Raw genomic sequence first — 22082 nt, 5'->3', positions numbered from 1 at the left:
TGTTGAATCTCAGATATCTTTTGGCCCAATCCTCTAATTTGTCTAGGTCCCTCTGTATTCTATCCCTACCCCCAGCATATCTACCTCTCCTCCCAGTTTAGTGTCCTCTGCAAACTTGCTGAGGGTGCCATCCTCTAGATCATTAATGAAGATATTGAACAAAACCGGCCCCAGGACCGACCCTTGGGGCACTCCACTTTATAGACATGGAGCCATTGATCTCTATCCGTTGAGCAAGATCTAGCCAACTTTCTATCCACCTTATAGTCCATTCTTCCAGCCCATACTTCTTTAACTTGCTGGCAAGAATGTGGGAGACTGTGTCAAAAGCTTTGCTAAAGTCAAGGAATAACACATCTACTGCTTTCCCCTCATCCACAGAGCCAGTTATCTCGTCATAGAAGGCAATTAGATTAGTCAGGCATGACTTGCCCTTGGTGAATCCATGCTGACTGTTCCTGATCACTTTCCTCTCCTCTAAGTGCTTCAGAATTGATTCCTTGAGGACCTGCGCCATGATTTTTCCAGAGACTGAGGTAAGGCTGACTGGCCTGTAGTTCCTCAGATCCTCCTCCTTCCCTTTTTTAAAGATGGGCACTACATTAGCCTTTTTCCAGTCATCCAGGACCTCCCCCAATTGCCATGAGTTTTCAAAGATAATGGCCAATGGCTCTGCAATCACATCCGCCAACTCCTTTAGCTCTCTCAGATGCAGCACATCCGGCCCCATGGACTTGTGCTCGTCCAGCTTTTCTAAACAGTCCCTTTTTTTCTGAGTCCCTTTCCATGTCCTGTCTGTTTTACAGAAGCAGTGTATTACAAACCCCTGCAGAATGGAGGCATGAAGGAGTTGCCAAGCACCTGAGCTGGTTGAGTGAGCACATCTAGATCTGCCAGATAGTAATGTTCCCACTATGCACCCCCCATGATTCTCCCCTGCCCCACAAGAAGTCAAGTCTCTGAGGAGGCTGAGAATCTTGACACCTCTGAATGACAGCCTACCGCTGCATGCATTGCCACCGCATGCACGCATGCACTGCAGGTGAGTCCCAGATTTTGGTCGGGTGTCAGGGCCAGAATGGGGAACGAAAGGGATCAAGGTGGGAGACAAAGGAGTGAGAGTGAATGTGAGAGAGAATGGAAAAAGTGTGGCAGAGGGAGAGAGAGGACTTGGAAGACAAGAGGCAAGGAGCAGAGGTAAAACACAAATAGACAAAAGTACAGAAGAGGTACCCTTTTCTTTTCCTATCTCTCTTATTTTGCTAAAACCTGCAGAGCTGGAACCTGGAGGGTTTTGGGCTGCTGATGCCTCCCCCTCACCATAGAAGGCTTAGGCTGAGTTCTCATGGGAGGACCCTGTGAGGCTGGGCTTGGCAGGAAGTACCGCCCAGCAGGACTTGAGTGACACCCTCTCACAGCCCCTGATTGGCCAATAACAGTACTTAAGCCAGGATGGGAAGCTGTCTGAGCAACAACTCAGACTACCTGCCCATTTTTGCTCCAGATCCTTGCTTGCGATCGACCCTGGTTTGTCCTTGACATCACTCTTTGATTGCTGTCTGTAACCTGGTGCCCAACTCTGACTTCCTGCCTGCCTCCAAGCACCTGACTCTTGGTTCACCCTCTGGCCTGTCTTGGACTCTGTTCTCCCAGTGCCTGACTCCTGCTCCAGCCACTAGGTCTGACTGCCCATGTCCTGGTCATAACACAGCTGACAAACCCTCCTGTGCACATCTCAACCCCCTCTAAAAAGTGTCTGTAAATTCTCTTTCACTGGGACAAGTGTTCTGGCTTTTCACTTTGAAAATCTGTCTGTCCTCTAAATGACCTGCTATTATTTTGAAACATAAATCCTGTCTCAAGCTATTAAACTGCTGTAAGTATCTGCAACTCCAGCTCAGGCAACTCCAAATTTCCGAGGGATCATTCTGATGTTTTGGTGTGCAGACTCACCCATCAGACTGCCGGGCTTAAGGCTTTCAGACAATTCTGGGTTCCAGTGATAACAGTGCAAAGCCTGAGAATTTTTCTTGGTTCACTGAATGGTTAAGTGCCTAAAAACAGTATTCTGCAGAAATCACAGTAATGGGGCAATGCACAGTACAACAATGGGGTGGAGTGCATCTCCTGCAGTCTGTTCTTGATAACAAAATGTTTTCTAGAATGATGAAGGTGTAGCCTGTATCATTTCAGCAATGCTTTGTAGCTTATTTGTCAGGTATTAATAATCAAAGTCAGAATGATTATTGTCTCTCTGAGAACTGCATACCAGACTCCATAGCTTTTGTGTTGGCCCGGAAAACAATATTTTGCTGTCTAACCTCTAAAGACCCCATCCACTAGAAATATATTACTATGCCCAGGGCTGGCCTGAAGGCTTTGGGATAAAGGTTACGGGGATGATTCTTTGGTCTGTATCCCAAACTCAACATGCTCTTCACTTCTCTACCCCTCCTTGCTCATCTGGTCTTGTCTCCTGCCATCTCTGCCCTGCAGTTATGTCAGCCCCAGCCTGCCCTTTTGGCTATTTCTCTCACAACCACTCCTGTGCTTTCCTCATACTACCCCTTACTGATAGAATACCCTCTGCAAGATGTAAAGGCACCCCCCTCTCCTTCAAATCCCTCTGCAAGACCCAGATTTACCATGAAGCTCACATGAATTGAATTTACTGCACTAACAGTGGCTTATCAGCCAATTGGGATAGATGAGGATTACAGAAAAAAGTTTATTGTATGTTTTGTTCCTCAGCTTCCTCATTTGGCTTGTTGCTTGTCTAAGACTGTAAACTCTATCTATTTTAGGGTTTCATACTGCTGTCCGTAGTAGCTGAGTGCCTTCCACATAAAATCAATAGTATAGTTCCTAGTAGGCTTCATGGGATCTCTAGCTCTTCTCCCTTTTGCAGGGTCAAAACTCTGCAAGATGATTTTTTTTGTGGAGTGGTGGTGCTAGGGGCTTGGGAATCTTCTTCTTCTTTTGTTTGGCTTGGGTAGATAGCAACAATTACAAATTTATATTTAAGTTTGATAGCCAGCAAATGTTCCCTTCATAGCTCTGCTAGTGCATCTCAGTCCTGACCCTCACTTCTGCTATGCCCATCCTTTTGAAACAGGGACTGCCAAACATGCCGCATCATGTGGATGTCTCATGATGGGGCAAATGTGCACAAAGGGCAAAGATGAAATCCAGAAAACTTAATTTTACATCTAAAAAAAGTGTTTAATCCACAACTTTCTATCACCATGATACATTCTGCAAGTAAATGTTCTAAATTAAGCAATGCATCCCCATGTATGGCTCCAGGGATATGAGAGGGGAGCAAAGGTGCTGGCTCTGGGGCAAGGAGGCAGGGATAAAGTCCTTACTCTGGAACGTTCAGTGCCTTCAGTCTTGCTAATTCTTCTGCCTCTTCACATCCAGTGGCTGGGATTGCAAATCTGGAGAAACTTCCTGGGAACCAGCCTTGGGTGGGTGATTACAGACCCTTTAACTGGCCGTGCCAGACAAACCCTCTTGAGTGGGGAGGTGTAGCTAATCTTAACAACTTTACACAGAAACTTCACACTTAAGACTGAGACATAGCCTGTTCCTCTTTAAATTGTGCCTCTGTACTGAACTGCTCTGCACTGCACTGTTGCTATGGAAGATCCTTCACCATAGTAATAACCTCTTTCAGGGAAGGTTAAAAAGAAGCAGTGCACATGCTCAGAGATGCTTTTTCTTGTTCTGTTGGCAGTTTGCAGCGGCCATGCCAAAGAGACCATCACAAACACAAGAGAAATCAGGTACTAATATATATATATAATTTGAGGGATGGGGTGACTTTTGTTTCATAAAACTCCAAACAGGCCATGCTCTCAGATTTTTATTGACTGTCGGCTGCAAAGGCAGAGGCAGACAGCACTTGAAAGCATGTTGTGATTATGCTGCACAGACAGCTGTTTCTGTTCAAACACCTAACAGTCACTTCCGTGTGGTGTGAGATAACTGATGCCCCATGGGAATGTTTCTTTTACAGGGGGGCTCATTAAAAAGCTGAGCTGGGGCTGGGACTGAACATGTCTCAGGTGCCCTGAAAAAGTTTAGCTTAGCATCTGCTTCATTTGCCTCACTGATGCTTAAGCTTCAGCATGAGTTTATAGGAATTAGCCTCCCTTCATGATGCCCCTGTGCAGCTACAAGCACTTTAGATGTAAATGGCACTCTCCTAATCTGCTGTTTCAGGAGGACACTCTCTGTATTTTGCTGTATCTCGTTGCAAGGACTAGGATTTAACTGGACTTTTTCACTTGGATCACTACTGATTTAAAAAAAAACACCCCCTTTTTTTGTGCGGTTAATGCTCTTACTAAATTTTACTTTGTTAGTGAAGATAATGAAGACCGGCAAAGGGAATCAATAAATTCACACAGTCTCTCAGTTCTGGTGTTGAAAGAATTACATAAGGGACCCATTTTTTTTTTCTGAAACTGGAACCCTGAGTTTGTGGCTGCACTATGTGCAAGTCTGCCCACTGTAAACTTACACGTACAACTGGGGATTTGTGCATGGAACACAGATGATTGCACATAACAGTACTCCTTTGCTGGCCCAGCTGCCAATTTGCATATGCAGCAGGTGTTCATGCAAAATTTGCAGATTCATCTCAGTTGCAGGGTTTGTAAATGTGGCCTTGCAGTTGTCTAAACAGCAGGTTTATTCCCTTATGTTTCTGTTGCAAACCACCTCTTCTGACTGGGAAATGGAGACTGTACTGTATAATGCTGTATTCCAGCAGCACATTCAGAGCACAAGGATTCAACATTCTTATGCAACATTTTTGCTCAGTGTTAATATTTAAAAATTAGAAAAAGAACGGACAACTCATCCTCTTGCCTTCCTGTGCTCTGCTAATGAGAATCTGCATTCTCTGTATATGGAATTTATTTTAGTTTTGTTACTGCTTAGAACTGAGTAAGTTTTTCGCTTTGCCTGTGTTTGAATGTACAACAACTGGTCCCAGTATACAATGCTCCATCTTGACCTAAGCAACTTATCTACTTGGGTCAAGATGAAACCCTGCATACAAGAGCTGATAGTGTTCAGAGGCTTCACCTTTGTATTCAGATGAGGTAACCTTGGGTCAGGCTGTCTAATACTTCTGGCCATGCTTTGGCCATCTCTGATGTACAGGAACAAATGTATGACAATAAGTAGAGGTTTGAAAACCAAGCAGGGATCAGAGGAGAGACAAGGGGGAATAATTCATGTCAAGAAACTGCTGATTTTGTTTTAGTTGTGACCAGAGACTTTGCCTATGGTTCTATGGGTTGGGGTTTAAGAAAAGCCTCCTCTCCTGCATGAAGGAAGCTGAGTGAAACCAGCTTATGTGATTTGTTTAGTTGCAAAGTAATTATAAAATTAATTTTACTTTTTCAGGTATATGTGAAAAAATGGTACATTAAAAATGAGAGGGAGAGAGCACTTTTCATCTCTAGGTTCAAATGCAGGTCAGCTTGGGAGCAGAGCTGCACAAATTCCCAGGGGTTAGCAATGACCCAACCCTTGCTGGTTTGGGTTTGTGTAGAATAGGACAAGTATCAGCATCACAAAGCTGGCACCCTAGTTAGCAATCTCAGCAGAGAGGCCAGAGGCTGACTGAGCCATGGCAAGTGAACTTCTATCTCATTCCTACAAGAAGTCCCTCTAGGCCAGGTTTGAGGCACAAGGGTGGGGTGGGGTGGGGTGAAGAACTTGGCTCTGCCACTGTCCATGCTGTACCTGTTCTGTAGATAAAGAGAGGAATTTAATCTCCAGGACTGTCAGTCTTGTAACTATCATGAATGTTACAGACACAAAGGGTTTATTTTACAGAACTTAATGTTTCTCACTAACTTGTTTATTGCCCTTAATAAAGGAGGAAGTACCAATTAGCAGGATGCTGACACCTTACCTCCTAAGAAGAGTGGTCTTCATGGTTCCTTTGATTTTTGTAGATGCGCTGCTCACCATGGAGCCCATTAAAGCCAACCAAGAAGCAGGAACCACAATCCCAGCTGAAAGTATGTACTGCCCTGTATACAGGTTATCTCGTAACGATACATAAGTATAACACAGATTTAATGCTGCAGCATTTACAGGTTTTTAAAGATCATCTTAATTCAACCAGTCCTGGATACTTCGTGTATTCATTGCACTAGATGAAAATCTTCGTAACATACTCCCTCAGTCCCCCAGTAGCTTCTGGATCACATTCGTCCTCCCCATCCCCTCATCTAGGGCACCTCACTGCTCTGCATCTTCCTGCATTTCTTCAGTCCTACCCCTACCCTGCTCTCATGCTGTACTCTGCTAGTGTGGCACACCTTGATGCTCCGTTCCCCACCCCCTACATTTGGAGCGTCCTCTCCAGTCCTGTGTTCCATGCAATTATAGTCTCCACCTTTATATGGATCCTGAAGGATCACTTCTTTCCGCCAACAATGCCCTCACACGTGCCTTCGTGCCGGGCACTGTCCCCCAAACCGAACATAGTAAAAATTCTCTGAAATTAAAAAAATGAATGTACAGGATACCGAAATAATAATAAGCACATCTCATAATCTTTCATGATCACAATCTCCATCCTCCCATTCTCCTCCCTTTGTGTATAGACATCCGTTGAGCTGTGATGAGTCTAATTTACATTATAAATTACTTGGAACAAGGACCTATCATTTTATTTGTCTGGAAAGTGCCATCCTCACCTATGGTTCTATGTATATACTAAATAATAATAATAATAATTAATAACAAAATTAGACTAAGAAATATACTAGAACATTCAGAGATTAGGTCTTTAAATATATTTTTATACATTTCTCCTTTTATTCAACTGTAGCTGAATAGTTTGGAGTGTTTCTTTTCTCAGGCAGACAGACTTCTAAAGGACTCTGAAAATTCATCTTTCCTTATTAGCAGGCAGACTTCATGTTGTAGGATCCCGCTCTGGTTTGTCAAAAGTGTGTGGAAATCAGTCACAGTGTTTGCACAACAGGCTGAAGGTCACTGCTGCTTCACTCTAGTTCTTTCCTTGTTTCTTCTCAACTTCAGAGCGCTGACTGGCCCCACGTCCTGAACTTCTCATTTGAGCAAATCGCCCAATGAAGTAATCAAAGATGCATAGAAATTAAGAGGCAAGTGAGAGCATATGGAATGCCAATAATAGTTGATTTTAGAGCATATTAGTACCATTGCTTTATCTAACTCTGAATTACTAATGTTTATAGTGTATAGTTTCTAGTTGGATGAAGATCTGGCCTTGGTTTCATAGAATATCAGGGTTGGAAGGGACCTCAGGAGATCGTGTAGTCCGACCCCCTGCTCAAAGCAGGACCAATCCCCAGTTTTTGCACCAGATCCCTAAATGGCCCCCTCATGGTCATCCACATCCTTGTGACCTGCAGCTTGGATTACTTAGATCAGAGAACACAAACCTTAAAAATGCTTCAATTAGTCCAGAGGGCAGCAGCCCTCCTCCTCAGCGACACCAGCAACTAGGAGCACCTCGGTACACTGCTCACTACAATGGCTCCCCATGGAATAATGGGTCAAATTCAAAGTCTCAGGTCCTCACATCCTCACCTATGGTTCTATGTATATACTAAATAATAATAATAATAATAATTCCTGTTGCTGACTTCCTTGTTGTCTCTTGGAAGGGCCTGTTTCCGTAAAAAGTCATAGTCATCCCCTTTAATTACTATTTCATGCCATTTAGGAATGTCTTTCTACTAAAACTCTTCCCTAGGTCGCCCCTGTGTTGACTGCCATGCATTTGAATTCATGCAGAGGGCCTTGCAGGATTTAAAGAAGACTGCGTATAATCTAGACACACAGGTAAGGCGGCATTGGACTTTTTTGTTGTATGACAAAGTTGTTTTGCTTAGAAGTGGGTAAAATGGATACATTTTTGTTTTGGCAATATCAATCTACTGTACGTAACTGTTCTAAGGGATGATGTTGGGCAATATCTGTTCATTGCTCAGGATAACAGCATGAGTTCCCTAGCTCCCTCTTATTCAACGTATAAGCCCATTGAGAGGATTAGTGAGGAGCTGTGACCTGCACAGCTTTCAGTATTTTGGTGACATCCCGCTCCGTCCCTAGCTCTATCTCACCAACTCAGTCAGTGCTACCAGCCCTTGGCCCAGTAGCTGGTTGGGGTTGGGTCATGGATGAGAGCTGGTTGGCTGGAGCTCATTCTGGATAAGACTGAAGTGATGCTGGTAGGCTGGGGAAAAATGATCAAAAAATATTCCAAGGATTGTACCTTCCCCTCTTATTGAGAGTGTTTGTCTACCTGTTGTCACTGGGGCTTGCAATCTGTGGCTACTGTTGTCTCCAACTGCCGTTAAACAGTAGTGGTGTCTAGGAAGGGTTTTTTAGTCTTTGCCTAGCTAGGATGTTGAAAGTGTTTCTTTCAGATGCAAACCTTGCTGCTGTGATCTTTGCCACCTTGATATTGCACTATTGCAATACACTCCACTTAGGGCTGCACCTTAAACAACCTGGAAGCTTCTTCAAGTCCTATCTTAAACTGTAGTGCAGTGTTGCTATCTGCTGGTAAACATCTGCCATGTTCCACCCTAGAGGTGGCTGCTTTTCAGTGGTAGGTGAAATGATTGCTGTGTTGTGCAATTTAAATACTCTGGGATGAAAGATACTATGTAAATATAAGATATTTAAATTACCTAAATCCAGCGAATGTGCATGGTTTATCGTCTCGCAGACATAAAATACCCCACTGTTGCATATGCAACATCAAAATGTACATAGCCCTTAGTAAGTTCTCCATTTTCTATGTTTTCTATTCATGCACATTTTTCAAAAGAAGCTTCTAAAAATTTGAGCATTATATTGTCTGACATCTGATTTATATAAGCAAATGTATTTTACAGGTTTGGAAGCGTAAAAGCACATTGGCATTTTTAGAGATTGGTCTGAGGACCCTTTGAAAGTTGAGCCATCATGTTTACATAAAAAGGCAGCTGCAGGGATGAAGATACCCTGAAGATTTTACTATGGAAAAATATGTGTTTCAGTGGGGCCAAATTGGTGCACAGCAGATGTATTCTTATAAACAAACCTGCTTAATAAATACAAGTCAAATGTATGTCAGACTCCTCCATGAATAAATTTGCTTAATGAATACATCTGCTGAGCATCACTAAAGCCAAAACTACATATTCATGCCATGCTGAAATGTACCAGTACATCTTTCCTTCTGTTACAAGTATAGTTGAACCTCTTCAGCAAGCAGAGCACTCGGCATCAGTTGATTATTCCCTGATACTCAGATTTCTGAAAGAGGAATAAAAAGGAGATCTGACCTGCCCAACTGGTTTCAAACTCCGGTTTTTTGCAGAGATTTCTCAGGACTGCTTCAAAAACCTCCATAGTGAATAAAGATTCTTAGCAGTTTCCCTTATGGGTTCTACAGTGTCATGGACACAGGTACTATGGCAAAGAAAAAGTGAGGCTGAATAAAAGAGAGAGAGAGAGACTGCAGAGAAAACTGAATTCTTGAGCCCTCAGGTCTCTAAATTCACTTGACGTTGGGGGAATGTAGCCTTCCCCTATTTTTGTTTTTTAAATTAAAGTTACATGAAGCTATTTTTACCCAAATGGCAGAGAGAAAATGAAGAGGGATGGGAAGGGTTTCAGCTGAAATGAATGCCAAGGACATGTATTTCCCAATTGTAGGTATGATAGCTGAGTTTGAGAACATCACTTTGTGAGATATATTTTTACAAAACCAGACCCTCTGTCTTTCTCCATCTTAATTTGGGAGTCTGTTTAAATCCAAATGACTGAATCCTTGAATATGTTTGGACTAGGAACGTCCACTGGGAATTCTCTTTATATGTTCTCAAAAAACATTAAAGCATTTCATAGTCGTTGAGGACTAAATGGCTCAGGAAATTGCTAATGAGTTATGGAGCTTTTCAACTCTCTGCTCACTAGTTCACTCTAGCTCGAGTTAGTGCTTACTAGAAGTTTCAGTGTGATAGTTTACATATCGATATGTCCAGTTGTTTTAGTGTGTTATGTATATTTGGCAGATTATTTATAATGCGATTAGTTGTCTTAATCTACTTCCTATTGCTGCCATACCATCCCATAAACCATTGATACCTTTGTTGGTATTGTGACGTCCTGCTCAGGACACCCAGAACTGTGAGCCACTGTGCTACCCCTCCGCCTTAGCAAGAGTGAGAGCTTTCCTGCTGCTATGCTGTGTGCCAGCTCCCTGACACACCAGCCTGTCTGCCTTGCCAGCAAACTCTTCAAAACTCTGCCTGTCTAAACCTTGCTTTGCAGGTAATGATCAGGGAACCCCAGTTCCCAAGTTCCACGGAGATGTCTCCCTGCGGTGTCTAGTCCCTCTTGCTGGACACTTGCAGAAATTTCTAGGTTCGCTGCCTCCAAAAAACCAGACACATCAGCCTGTTAGGTGAGCTGAAGACTCACACTTCACTTTAATACGCAGCACTGAGATGGTTTTGTAATAAAACAAGAATAAATTTGTTAACAAAGAACAGAGATTTAGCAAGAGAAAAGAAGACAGCGGTGGTTACAAAGAAAACAAAATGAAACAGTCTTTCTAGAGACTAAAATTTAAGATTAGCAAATTATAGTCTTTGCCTAAGCAGTTTTCATATTCACAAGTTAATCAGCCCTCCAAGTCAGGGAACCCAACGTTCACAGAATCAAAGGGTGCTGTTCCTTTTGCTCCCTAAGGGATGGATAACCAAATTGCCTTTTTGTTCCCCTTCTATTGCCCAAAGTCCATTGTCTCTGCTCTAAGAGTCAGGAAGGATTCCTGGAGTGCAGGCTCTATCTGTCAGTGTGCTCATTAAGCTGCAGCGTGTTAGCTTGATAACTTCATTTACTACATATGTAAATATACATTCATTGTCCTCTGCCAGTAATCAAGCAGGTCAGACACATTTCTTTCTCTAGCGCAGGCTGGGTTTAAGCACTGCCTTCCAAATACATTTTAAGAACATGTTTGCAGCACATACATACAACCTGTACATAGATGACACAATGATTTTCAGGACCATGGTGTGAGCAGTTTACATACGATACCTTTTTAGATACATACTATGACAACAGTGTGTTGGGGGTAATGAGGGTGTGAGACCCAGTGTGAGTTACAATATGGTGGGCCCTCTGCTAGTTGGCATTGAAGGGCTCCCAGGGTCACAGGTATATTCATTAGAGACATCCTCTACCTTGAGACAATAGACTCAGTTTGTAGATGAGATCGATGTGATGATCCTATGGCTCTTTTCCGTCTCTAATTCATAACTAGATGTGGGTGGGAAAAGGTTTTCTTATCCTGTGAACCTTTCTGAGATATCAAAAAAAAAATTCCTGTTTCACATTCGGACAAAACCAAGACATTTTGAAACTTTTCACGAAGACCAGAGACAATGCATGTAGAATAGACAATAGCTTGGTGGTTAGGGCACTCACTTGGCATATGGGAGACCCGGGTCCAAATCCCTGGTTTGAGTCAGGTTACTGGTTATTCTGGGAGCAAGCTCTTTGGGTTTGACCAGAAATCCCATCTGGGAAACCATTGCTGTCAAAACTGGTATATTTCTGCAAAAAGTTTTGGTTTTTAGCAAATCAACATTGCTCATGTAATGCTGATTTTAAAAAAAAAAATCTGCTCTTTACTATAGTTACCATCAATTTGCCTGGTACTGCAGTTAGGCTTTTTGGGCTGTAATTGCCAGGATCACTTCTAGAGCTTTATCAGACACATAGATGCAAACAATATGTTGGGGGAAGAGTCACTTTGGCTCTTGTATAGGGAAATCATGCCTCAACAATCTATTAGAATTCTTTGAGGGGGTCAACAAGCTTGTGGACAAGGGTGATCAGGTGAATACAGTGTACTTGGACTTTCAGAAAGCCTTCGACAAGGTCTCACACCAAAGGCCCACAAACAAAGTGAGCAATCATCGGGTAAGAGGAAAGGTCCTCTCATGGATCAGTTACTGCTTAAAGGATAGGATAAAAAGAGTAGGTTTTCACAATGGAGAAAGATAAATTGTGGAGTCCCCAAACGATCAGTAGTGGGACCTGTGCTGTTCAAAATACCCTGTATTCATAGATGATCTGGAAAAAGGGGATGAAGGGTGAGGTGGCAAAATTTGGAGATACAAAATTATCAAGATAGTTAAGTCGAAAGCTGACTGGGAAGAGTTACAAAGGGATCTCATTAAACTGGGTGACTGGGGAACAAAATAGCATATGAAATTCAATGTTGTTAAGTGCAATGTAAGGCACATTGGAAAAAATAATCCGGATTATACATACACAATGATGGGATCTAAATTAGCTGTTACTACTCAAGAAAGAGATGTTGGAGTCATTGTGGATAGTCCTTTGAAAATATCTGCTCAATGTGCAGCAGCAGTCACGTTAGGAACCATTAGGAAAGGGACAATAAGAGAAAATATCGTAATGCCACTATATAAAGCGATGGTACACCTGCACCTTGAATATTGCATACAGTTCTGGTTACTCCATCTCAAAAATTAGAATTTGAAAAGGTGCAGAGAAGGGCAACAAAAATGATTGGAGATATGGAACAGCTTCCATGTGAGGAGAGATTAAAAAGACTGGGCCTGTTCATCTGAGAAAAGAGAGGACTAAGAGGGGATATGATAAGAGGTCTATAAAATCATGAGCGGTGTGGAGAAAGTGAATAGGGAAGTGTTATTTACCCCATCACCTAACACAAGAACTAGGGGTCACCAAATGAAATTAATAGGCAGCAGGTTTTAAATAAACACAAGGAAGAACTTCTTCACACAATGCAAAGTCAACCTGTGGAACTTGTTGCCAGGGATGTTGAGAAGGCCAGAAGTATAACTGGGTTCAAAAACAAATTATGTAAGTTCAGGGAGGATAGGTCCATCAATTCCTACTAGCCAAGATGGTCAGGGATGCAACCCTTGCTCTGGGTGTCCCTAACCCTCTGACTGCCAGAAGTTGGGACTGGACGAGAAGGAATGGATCACTCCATGTTCTGTTCATTGCCTCTGAAGCATCTGGCACTGGCCAGGGTCAGAAGACAGGATACTGGGCTAGATGGAGCATTGGTCTGAACGAGTATGGCCATTTTTATGTTCTTATGACATTTTCTGATGAAATCCCATTTCATTTAAGAATTCCCGATTAGCTCTTCTCATAACTTTCTGTTGTAGGGTGAGACTTTTAAAAGCTCCTCGGGGAACTAGATGCCCAGCTCCTATTGAAAGGAGTTGAGCTCTCATCTCCTTTAGCTGCTTTTTAACCACCACCACCCCCAATCTAAAGTTCTCCCCAGGAGAAAATACTATGAGAATGGACCATATACTCTTTTATTACTAGCTGAACTTGATCGATGCTTTGAAATGAACTTGGCATTGATGGCTATTTATCTATGTAAATATTGGCAAAACAGATATTCACGTGTTCAAAATTCGAATGGGTGTTTTTTAAATTTAGCCATCAGATGTTGGATGTGTTATCATTATTCTAAAAGGTTAAGAGTTCTGAGACCATGAATATTTAGGATAAATGAATCAAAAACCAGGTTCTAAACAACTGTGAACATTTGGCTGGGTTCAGAATCTGAACCTGGATCCAGATCCAAAGTTTTTAGTGTGTTCTTCTCTCTACAATGGGCCTAAACAAAACCTCCGCTCTGTATAGCCATACATTTTGATGGACTCAAAATCCAGGTCTTAACTTAGCAGTTGGAACCCATCTTTAATTTTTAGGTGTAATTTTAGGGATATTTAATTTTGTGTGTAAACAGTTTTATGATTATGCTCAACTAACAGCTACCAAAACCTCTATTTGTTCTTTATTAATTTCTAAACTATTCATGGTAAATTAGCATATGCAAAGCATATCAAATTAGATGTGCTCATGCAAATAAAAATAAAACATTAGCGATGGCTGAGTTTGTAAATTTTCACTAGAAATATAAATGTTGTAAGCAGCCTTGAGACTTAGCTCAGAAACCATTGGCAAGCTGTTGGGTTATCGTAGTCAAGCCTTCATGAGTAAGGTGAAGGTGATATTTAAAAGGTAGATGATTGAGTGGTTTTAAGTGATTAGCAAAAGTCTGATTAGACTTTCCCACTCAGAGTAACTGAAGGGCTCAATATTAGTGATTCCCTGAATTAGAGACAATACAATTGTATTTTAATGGTTTAACAACTGGCAAAAGATTAATATAGGAGAAAATGTTTATTGGTTAGAGAAGAGGGTGGGTGCTCTGGACACTTTGGTTCTAATCCTAGCTCTCCCACTGACTCCCTGTGTAACATGGGCAATTCACTGAAGTCAAAGAAAATTCTCCCAAATTTGGCCATGTTAGAAGCCTTTGAAAATCACAATCCACACATGCTCAGCAGAGACTCCTTTGATTTTAACAGCTAAAATCTCCAAAGATTCTATCCTTGCTGAGCATGCTCCTCCCTTTACGGCAATGCCTGTGATGCTGGGACTAGGTGAATGGGGAAGCTGGGACTGGGAACTAGATGCAGGGGAGAGGAGGACTGGGACAGGGAGAAGGCTAGGAGACTGGGAGAGGAAGCTGGGGCTTTGGAGAGGCTGTCACTGGCTGGGCGAGTAGACTGGAAGTGGGAACCAGGGTGAAAGGACGGGAGAGACAGATAGGAGGAGGAGCCAGGAGGGGAGAACTGAGAATGGTTGTACAAGGAGACTGGAGTCAAGGAGTTGGGGGGTGGGGAGAGGAAAACTGGGACTGGCTGTGCAAGGAGAGAGGGACTGGATGTGGGGAGGAGGAGAGATTGGGAGTGGGGGATTCTGGGATTGGGAGTTTAGGACTTACTAGGCAAGGAGACAGGACTGGGATGAGAAGCCTGAGGAGTGGAGACTGGGATTGGAAGAAAGAGCCAAGGGTGGGGAAAGAGACTAGACTGGGATGGGGACAGGTTGGAGGGGACAGAGCAGAAGGACACTTGGGAGGAATGGGCAGAAAAATCTGTGCCCACTAGAGTAGTGGTTCTCAAACTTTAGTAACCCGAGGACCCCCATTTTGATTTAAAATTTTGCCATAGACCCAGGTCCTGCCGCCACTCCACCCCTTCCCCCAAGGCCCCACTCTGCCCCATCTCTTCCCACCCTTGCTCCACCCCTGCCCCTCCTCTTCCCCGCCTCTTTCTACCCCCTCCCCTTCCCTCCTAGCGCTTCCTGCATGCTGGAGAACAGCTGGTCCCCGGCATGCAGGAGTTGAGGGTGGGAGGGGGAGGAGTTGATCGGCTGGACCCGCGGACCCCCTGGAGTACCCTCACGGACCCTCAGGGGTCCGTGGACCCCAGTTTGAGAAACTCTGCACTAGAGCATTTGCCTCTCCAGAGCCTGGACTGGTCATCAGAAATGGTCACTGAAAATGCAGTTATTTGCCCAGCTCTACTCCCGATTCTTTTCATTGTCTGTTCCCCCTCTGAAATAAACACAAAATTCTGATTTTAAAGTCCTCCCATATGCTGCATCTTGGATAAATAAAATATTTCACCATCCCCAAATCCACCACCTCCGTTAAATATTTATACAAAAACACTGTCTTGTCCCCACACACTTCCCCTCAACCTGCTATGACACTCAGGGCACTACATTAAATGGGGTCATTATAAACACAAATTATTTTAAAATTCACAATAATTTTTTAACACCTCTCGTATACATTAGAGTTTTTAATGTGAAAGTAAATAAATAAAACCTAGAGTGTACCAGGTTCCTATATTTTTTCAGATCATCACAGGAAGTGTTGCCATACTATTATGCTAATTTAATAGCCAAAGGCTTAACTACCATCTATAACTAAACAATATGTCTGGTTATTATTCTCAAGCCTCATCATGTAGAACCAAACTGGTATCTCTTGTGACATAAATAAAACAGACTTTTCTTTAGGAGCTAATTAGTTGTAGAATTCTGACGCTCATTTTTTGATGTTGCTTTTTTCTTTCCCCCTTCCTTGCAGACAGAAACACTGCTTCTTCAAGTGGAAAAGAGAACTCTGTGTGACTGTGTAACTGCCGACACGCTGAACTGAACACTGGAGAAGAGCCAAAGAGTGTCACCTGTTCAGCTGGTTTTAAAAATGCTGCTGGATGTAATATGGACAGCTGTGTGGAGTACATATTGCAAGCATGTAAGCCCCAGTGTAGTGAGGCAAGCAGGTGGGGAGTTTCTTTATGAGATGGTGGGGTGGAGTGTGGTTGTCTGTCTTATGCTTGTTTTCTCCAGTAGGAAGGTGCTACTATTGTGGCTTGACTGATTGATCATATCAAGACAGAGCATTGCATGCTGGAATCTGTAGTCTCTGCAGGCTGTATCGCCATATTAAAGGTAATGGTAGCTGCAATCCATTCTGTTTATTTATAATGCAAATTTGGACCAAATTCAGCCAATTTGTAACTGTGGATTTCAATGGTGTTACTACACCTGCTTATATCTGGACTGAATTTGGCCCTAAACAGGACTCCTTGTCTCCTGGGAAGCTGTCGACTTGGTTGGAGAAAATGTAGGTGTCCTTGAATTAAATCATACACTGTCACTACCCACTTAGCGCTCCCACTGTATGCCAGCACATGTAGAAATAGCTATTGTTTTACCAATCTAAATGCATGTTGTGTACAAAGGGAAAAGGACAATAAAACTACTAGAAAAACAGGTAATCCCACACCCAAAGGTACCTTGTTTCTGTTTGAATGAGATCTTGACAATAGGCTAACCTAAAAGTTCAGTGTGACTAGGGGAAGGAGGAATCAAATTTTCATTCACTATCACTGTGCAGTGTAGCTTTTCTTAGAGAAAGTACGTCCACCATAGGAATGTACATGGCACTCAGATGTCACTGAGCTAGTTAGTGGTGTCACAAAGCAACACACTATTGAACATGTCAACTTTTGTACACATCAAAAATGTCTTCTAAGTTCTCCACAGGGTCAGTGCTCATGCACTACGGGAGCCCTGTTTTCTTTGCCCTCTGCAAACCTGTGTATATATTGTAAGTATTAAAAGGGAAAGAAGTGAAAGCATTAGAAATTACTGAGTTATGTTTAGAGAGACAAGCTGTAGAGAGACAAGGAGGGTGAGGTAATATCTTTTATTGGACCAACTTCTGTTGGTGAGAGAGAGACAAGCCTTCGAGCTACACAGAGCTCTTCTTCGGGGCTGGGAAAGGTAGAGTGTCACAGCTAGTTGAGCATAAGTAGTTAGCACATGGTCTAAGGGACCATTCAAGGTGAAGTGGTCTGTTTAACCCCTCCTGAAAGAAATCTTACCTGAATCCCTGTTTCTGGCCCCCCAAATAAACCCCCAACCTCTCCAAGCCCATCACTGGAAGCAAGCTTTATTTATTTAGCTACTTTTCTTTCAATCCCTCCTTAAAACTCACTCCTGCTGCCAGGCCTCCTACAAGAAGTAAGTTAATTAATCCAAAACTTCCCAAACAACTAAACTCCCACCCCCCTTTTTAGTACATTAACAGAACCATCAGGGCATGCATATAATCTTATTACTATAAGCTTTGTCCTTCCTCACTCCTTCCGTGCATTGTGTGTTAGCCCCTGGCTGTGTCACTATAAAATTAAATTAGAAGCTCTTTGAGGCAGAGCTTTTGTCTTATTTGTACTGAAAGTGCCCAGTACACTTTGCGGTGATGTAAACATATAAACTAAGCATCACCATGTTTATCTGTTGCTCTAGTTTCATGTTCAAAATTTATTTGATAACATACATACACAAAAATGGACCTATGTCTCCAATTGAATATAACCCACCTAAACTAATACCCTTTCCCCATCATCCATGGAGATGCTCAGCATCTATATTATGACTCTGTCTTTCTCACAGTCACTCCACGGGAGTGGAGAACAGCAGAAATAGGGGCTCAGAGGTCTTATGAAAGAACTGAGTTTTAAGAAGTGATCTGACAGAGATGAGAGTGGAGGCATATCAGACCAGGTCAGAGGAATTCCAAATGTTGCGGGCCATGAAGAAGAAAAAGACACAAAGATCTGAAAACACTTCACTTCTTTATGTAATCAGTCCCCCTTTGCAAGTATTTACTAGTGGTCAAAGACATGCAGCCATAGTGGGGTAAGGAAACATACCACAATAAAAATGTTATTTTAAAACTATTATTCATTCTGAACTGTGGAGCAGGGACTATAGTAAATGTATGTAATAAACACCCAGGCAAAGGACTGTTTTCTGCAACTGGTCCAGTATCTCCTGATGTCACTCTCTGATTGCTGCGGTGAACAATGAACTTGCTGACTTCCACCACATCAGTATGTCTGCATGAGCCTTGAGTGCAAGCTGCTTTTTGAATCAAGGCACTTGATACTACCCTCTGAGTCTCACTTAAGTAGCCAGTCGGTGGTTAAAACCAAGCAAAAGTGGATGGGAATCTGGGAGGCAGTACCATGAGTTGGTTGAGTTCAGGATCCTGACACAGGGAGGAAAGGTAAGCAGCAGGATACGGACCCTGGACTTCAGGAAAGCAGACTTTGACTCCCTCAGGGAACGGATGGGTAGGATCCCCTGGGGGACTAACATGAAGGGGAAAGGAGTCCAGGAGAGCTGGCTGTATTTCAAAGAATCCCTGTTGAGGTTACAGGGACAAACCATCCCGATGTGTCGAAAGAATAGTAAATATGGCAGGCGACCAGCTTGGCTTAACGGTGAAATCCTAGCGGATGTTAAACATAAAAAAGCAGCTTACAAGAAGTAGAAGGTTGGACATATGACCAGGGAAGAGTATAAAAATATTGCTCGGGCATGTAGGAATGAAATCAGGAGGGCCAAATCGCACCTGGAACTGCAGCTAGTGAGAGATGTCAAGAGTAACAAGAAGGGTTTCTGCAGGTATGTTGGCAACAAGAAGAAAGCCAAGGAAAGTGTGGGCCCCTTAATGAATGAGGGAGGCAACCTAGTGACAGAGGATGTAGAAAAAGCTAATGTACTCAATGCTTTTTTTGCCTCTTTCTTCACTAACAAGGTGAGCTCCCAGACTGCTGCGCTGGGCATCACAACATGGGGAATAGATGGCCAGCCCTCTGTGGAGAAAGAGGTGGTTAGGGACTATTTAGAAAAGCTGGATGTGCACAAGTCCATGGGGCCGGACGAGTTGCATCCGAGAGTGCTAAAGGAATTGGCGGCTGTGATTGCAGAGCCATTGGCCATTATCTTTGAAAACTCGTGGTGAATGGGAGAAGTCCTGGATGACTGGAAAAAGGCTAATGTAGTGCCAATCTTTAAAAAAGGGAAGAAGGAGGATCCTGGGAACTACAGGCCAGTCAGCCTCACCTCAGTCCCCGGAAAAATCATGGAGCAGGTCCTCAAAGAATCAAGCCTGAAGCACTTACATGAGAGGAAAGTGATCAGGAACAGTCAGCATGGATTCACCAAGGGATGGTCATGCCTGACTAATCTAATCACCTTCTATGATAAGATTACTGGTTCTGTGGATGAAGGGAAAGCAGTGGATGTATTGTTTCTTGACTTCAGCAAAGCTTTTGACACGGTCTCCCACAGTATTCTTGTCAGCAAGTTAAAGAAGTATGGGCTGGATGAATGCACTATAAGGTGGGTAGAAAGTTGGCTAGATTGTCGGGCTCAACGGGTAGTGATCAATGGCTCTATGTCTGGTTGGCAGCCGGTGTCAAGTGGAGTGCCCCAGGGGTCGGTCTTGGGGCTGGTTTTGTTCAATATCTTCATAAATGATCTGGAGGATGGTGTGGATTGCACTCTCAGCAAATTTGCGGATGATACTAAACTGGGAGGAGTGGTAGATACACTGGAGGGCAGGGATAGGATACAGAGGGACCTAGACAAATTGGAGGATTGGGCCAAAAGAAATCTGATGAGGTTCAATAAGGATAAGTGCAGGGTCCTGCACTTAGGACGGAAGAACCCAATGCACAGCTACAGACTAAGGACCGAATGGCTAGGCAGCAGTTCTGTGGAAAAGGACCTACGGGTGACTGTGGACGAGAAGCTGGATATGAGTCAGCAGTGTGCCCTTGTTGCCAAGAAGGCCAATGGCATTTTGGGATGTATAAGTAGGGGCATAGCCAGCAGATCGAGGGACGTGATCGTCCCCCTCTATTCGACATTGGTGAGGCCTCATCTGGAGTACTGTGTCCAGTTTTGGGCCCCACACTACAAGAAGGATGTGGATAAATTGGAGAGAGTCCAGCGAAGGGCAACAAAAATGATTAGGGGTCTGGAACACATGACTTATGAGGAGAGGCTGAGGGAACTGGGATTGTTTAGTCTGCAGAAGAGAAGAATGAGGGGGGATTTGATAGCTGCTTTCAACTACCTGAGAGGTGGTTCCAGAGAGGATGGTTCTAGACTATTCTCAGTGGTAGAAGAGGACAGGACAAGGAGTAATGGTCTCAGGTTGCAGTGGGGGAGGTTTAGGTTGGATATTAGGAAAAACTTTTTCACTAGGAGGGTGGGGAAGCACTGGAATGCGTTACCTAGGGAGGCTGTAGAATCTCCTTCCTTAGAAGTTTTTAAGGTCAGGCTTGACAAAGCCCTGGCTGGGATGATTTAATTGGGGATTGGTCCTGCTTTGAGCAGGGGGTTGGACTAGATGACCTCCTGAGGTCCCTTCCAACCCTGATATTCTATGATTCTATGTTACATTCTTATTGCTTTGTCAATAAAGTCTGAAAATGGAACTGTGCTGAAAACTCAGAGTTTATACAGCTGTTCTTTTTTGAGTTACAAAATCAGCTTGCAGGAGTGCTGACTTTTGCTGTTGCATAGGGTTAGCGGGGTATGCATTTCAAGAGAGGCCTGCATTAAAGTTATTTTCTTTGAAGGACCTGAATGTTGTGTGTGTTCTTGCCTGTACATTACACTGATTGTCTCTGCACTGGCAAAGACTACTGCAGCTAGGGGCAGTACTCTATTAATGATCATTTGATGTCTAAGCATTATAGTTCATGTTATTTTTAATGTAATAACTTCAACCTGTAAAATTGAATACAGTAGCTGGTTTTGAGACTGGAACATTATTTTTGTACTTCATCCTGTGTTTTATTCCTCAACTCCACAAAGTGTTTGGCCATGTGTTATACCTTCTGGGCCACTGGAATCATACAGTGACTGTGAAGTGGTAACCTGCTGCTTTTTCTTTCCCATATTCATAAAGTGCCAGTTGTTGCATCACAGGAATATGGCTTATATTTTGATTGTTAGCTAGAAGGATCACAGCTTCCATTTTAGCTACAAGACTAAAGTAGTATGTGTTAATTTGAGGTACTGAAAGTTATATGTATAAGGAGCTGATACAAAAATTTAGCAGAAAATGTTGGAGTGCATTTGTGTGTCAAGACTGCGTGTCTTGTCCATGTTCACTGAAAAATTTTGCTAAGATTTGTGAAATTTTTGATCAAATCTGTGCCAAGGTTTGAGTGAACCAGTGCTGATTGATGGCTGTGCAAAAAAATCAGATGAAGTTTATAATTCCATGAGGTTTCTGCACAAAGCTGGGGGAAACTTGTAATTTTGCTTTGAGTCAACCTTTGCTGAGTTTCAAGTTTTTAATGAAATCAGACAAGTTTATTGAGAAAATGTTGTCCATTGATTGACCACAGCAATAAGATGCTAACAGATAGAGACAGGCCTAAACTATATATTTTGGATCCAGACCCTAAGCCAAACTTCTTCGAAGTTCAGGATTGTTTAAATATAAGACTTTGGTCCATTATAGAGATCTGGAGACATCCACAAAATATGGACCCAGATTCAAAATGTCTCAAAGCATGAGTGTTCAGACACAAGGCTTAGTTGGGACCAGTCCTGACTGATAAAAGTTAATTTTTCACAACTCTTAAGTTTTGAGGTTTGATATTTTCCCCTCTCAATTAAATGACAAGCCCTCAAGTTATCCATGTAGTAAGTCTGAAAAGCATGATTTCTTGCCTACCCAAAGATAAAAGTAACTGTGGTATGCTTATCCTTGGCTATAAGGGCCTGCATGCCTTGTGAAAAGT

At 42.8% G+C, this 22082-nt stretch overlaps 1 protein-coding gene across 2 annotated transcripts; it reads left to right on the top strand.

The window, feature by feature from the left end:
• Nucleotides 1–1016: 1016 nt before the first annotated feature.
• On the top strand, nt 1017–18605 carry LOC311519174 (NELL2-interacting cell ontogeny regulator 1-like; the record flags this gene model as incomplete). 2 transcript variants are annotated; one of them, XM_084625455.1, is made up of 5 exons in its annotated part: nt 1017–1042; nt 3740–3788; nt 5900–6044; nt 7772–7860; nt 16046–18605. In XM_084625455.1, 5 exons carry the CDS (start codon nt 1032–1034, stop codon nt 16115–16117), a joined length of 366 nt encoding a protein of 121 aa, XP_084481581.1. In that variant the 3' UTR covers nt 16118–18605. The 2 variants fall into 2 exon arrangements, with proteins under 2 accessions (XP_084481581.1, XP_084481580.1); XM_084625454.1 differs by lacking the exon at nt 1017–1042 and having other exon boundaries at nt 3705–3788.
• Between the last annotated feature and the right edge of the window lie 3477 nt (nt 18606–22082).

This window comes from Lepidochelys olivacea, assembly GCF_965140295.1.
Source record: "Lepidochelys olivacea isolate rLepOli2 genome assembly, chromosome: 4".
NCBI lineage: Eukaryota > Metazoa > Chordata > Testudines > Cheloniidae > Lepidochelys > Lepidochelys olivacea.
Note: the sequence above shows the minus strand (reverse complement) of the source record. Positions and strands in the feature narration are given on the sequence as shown.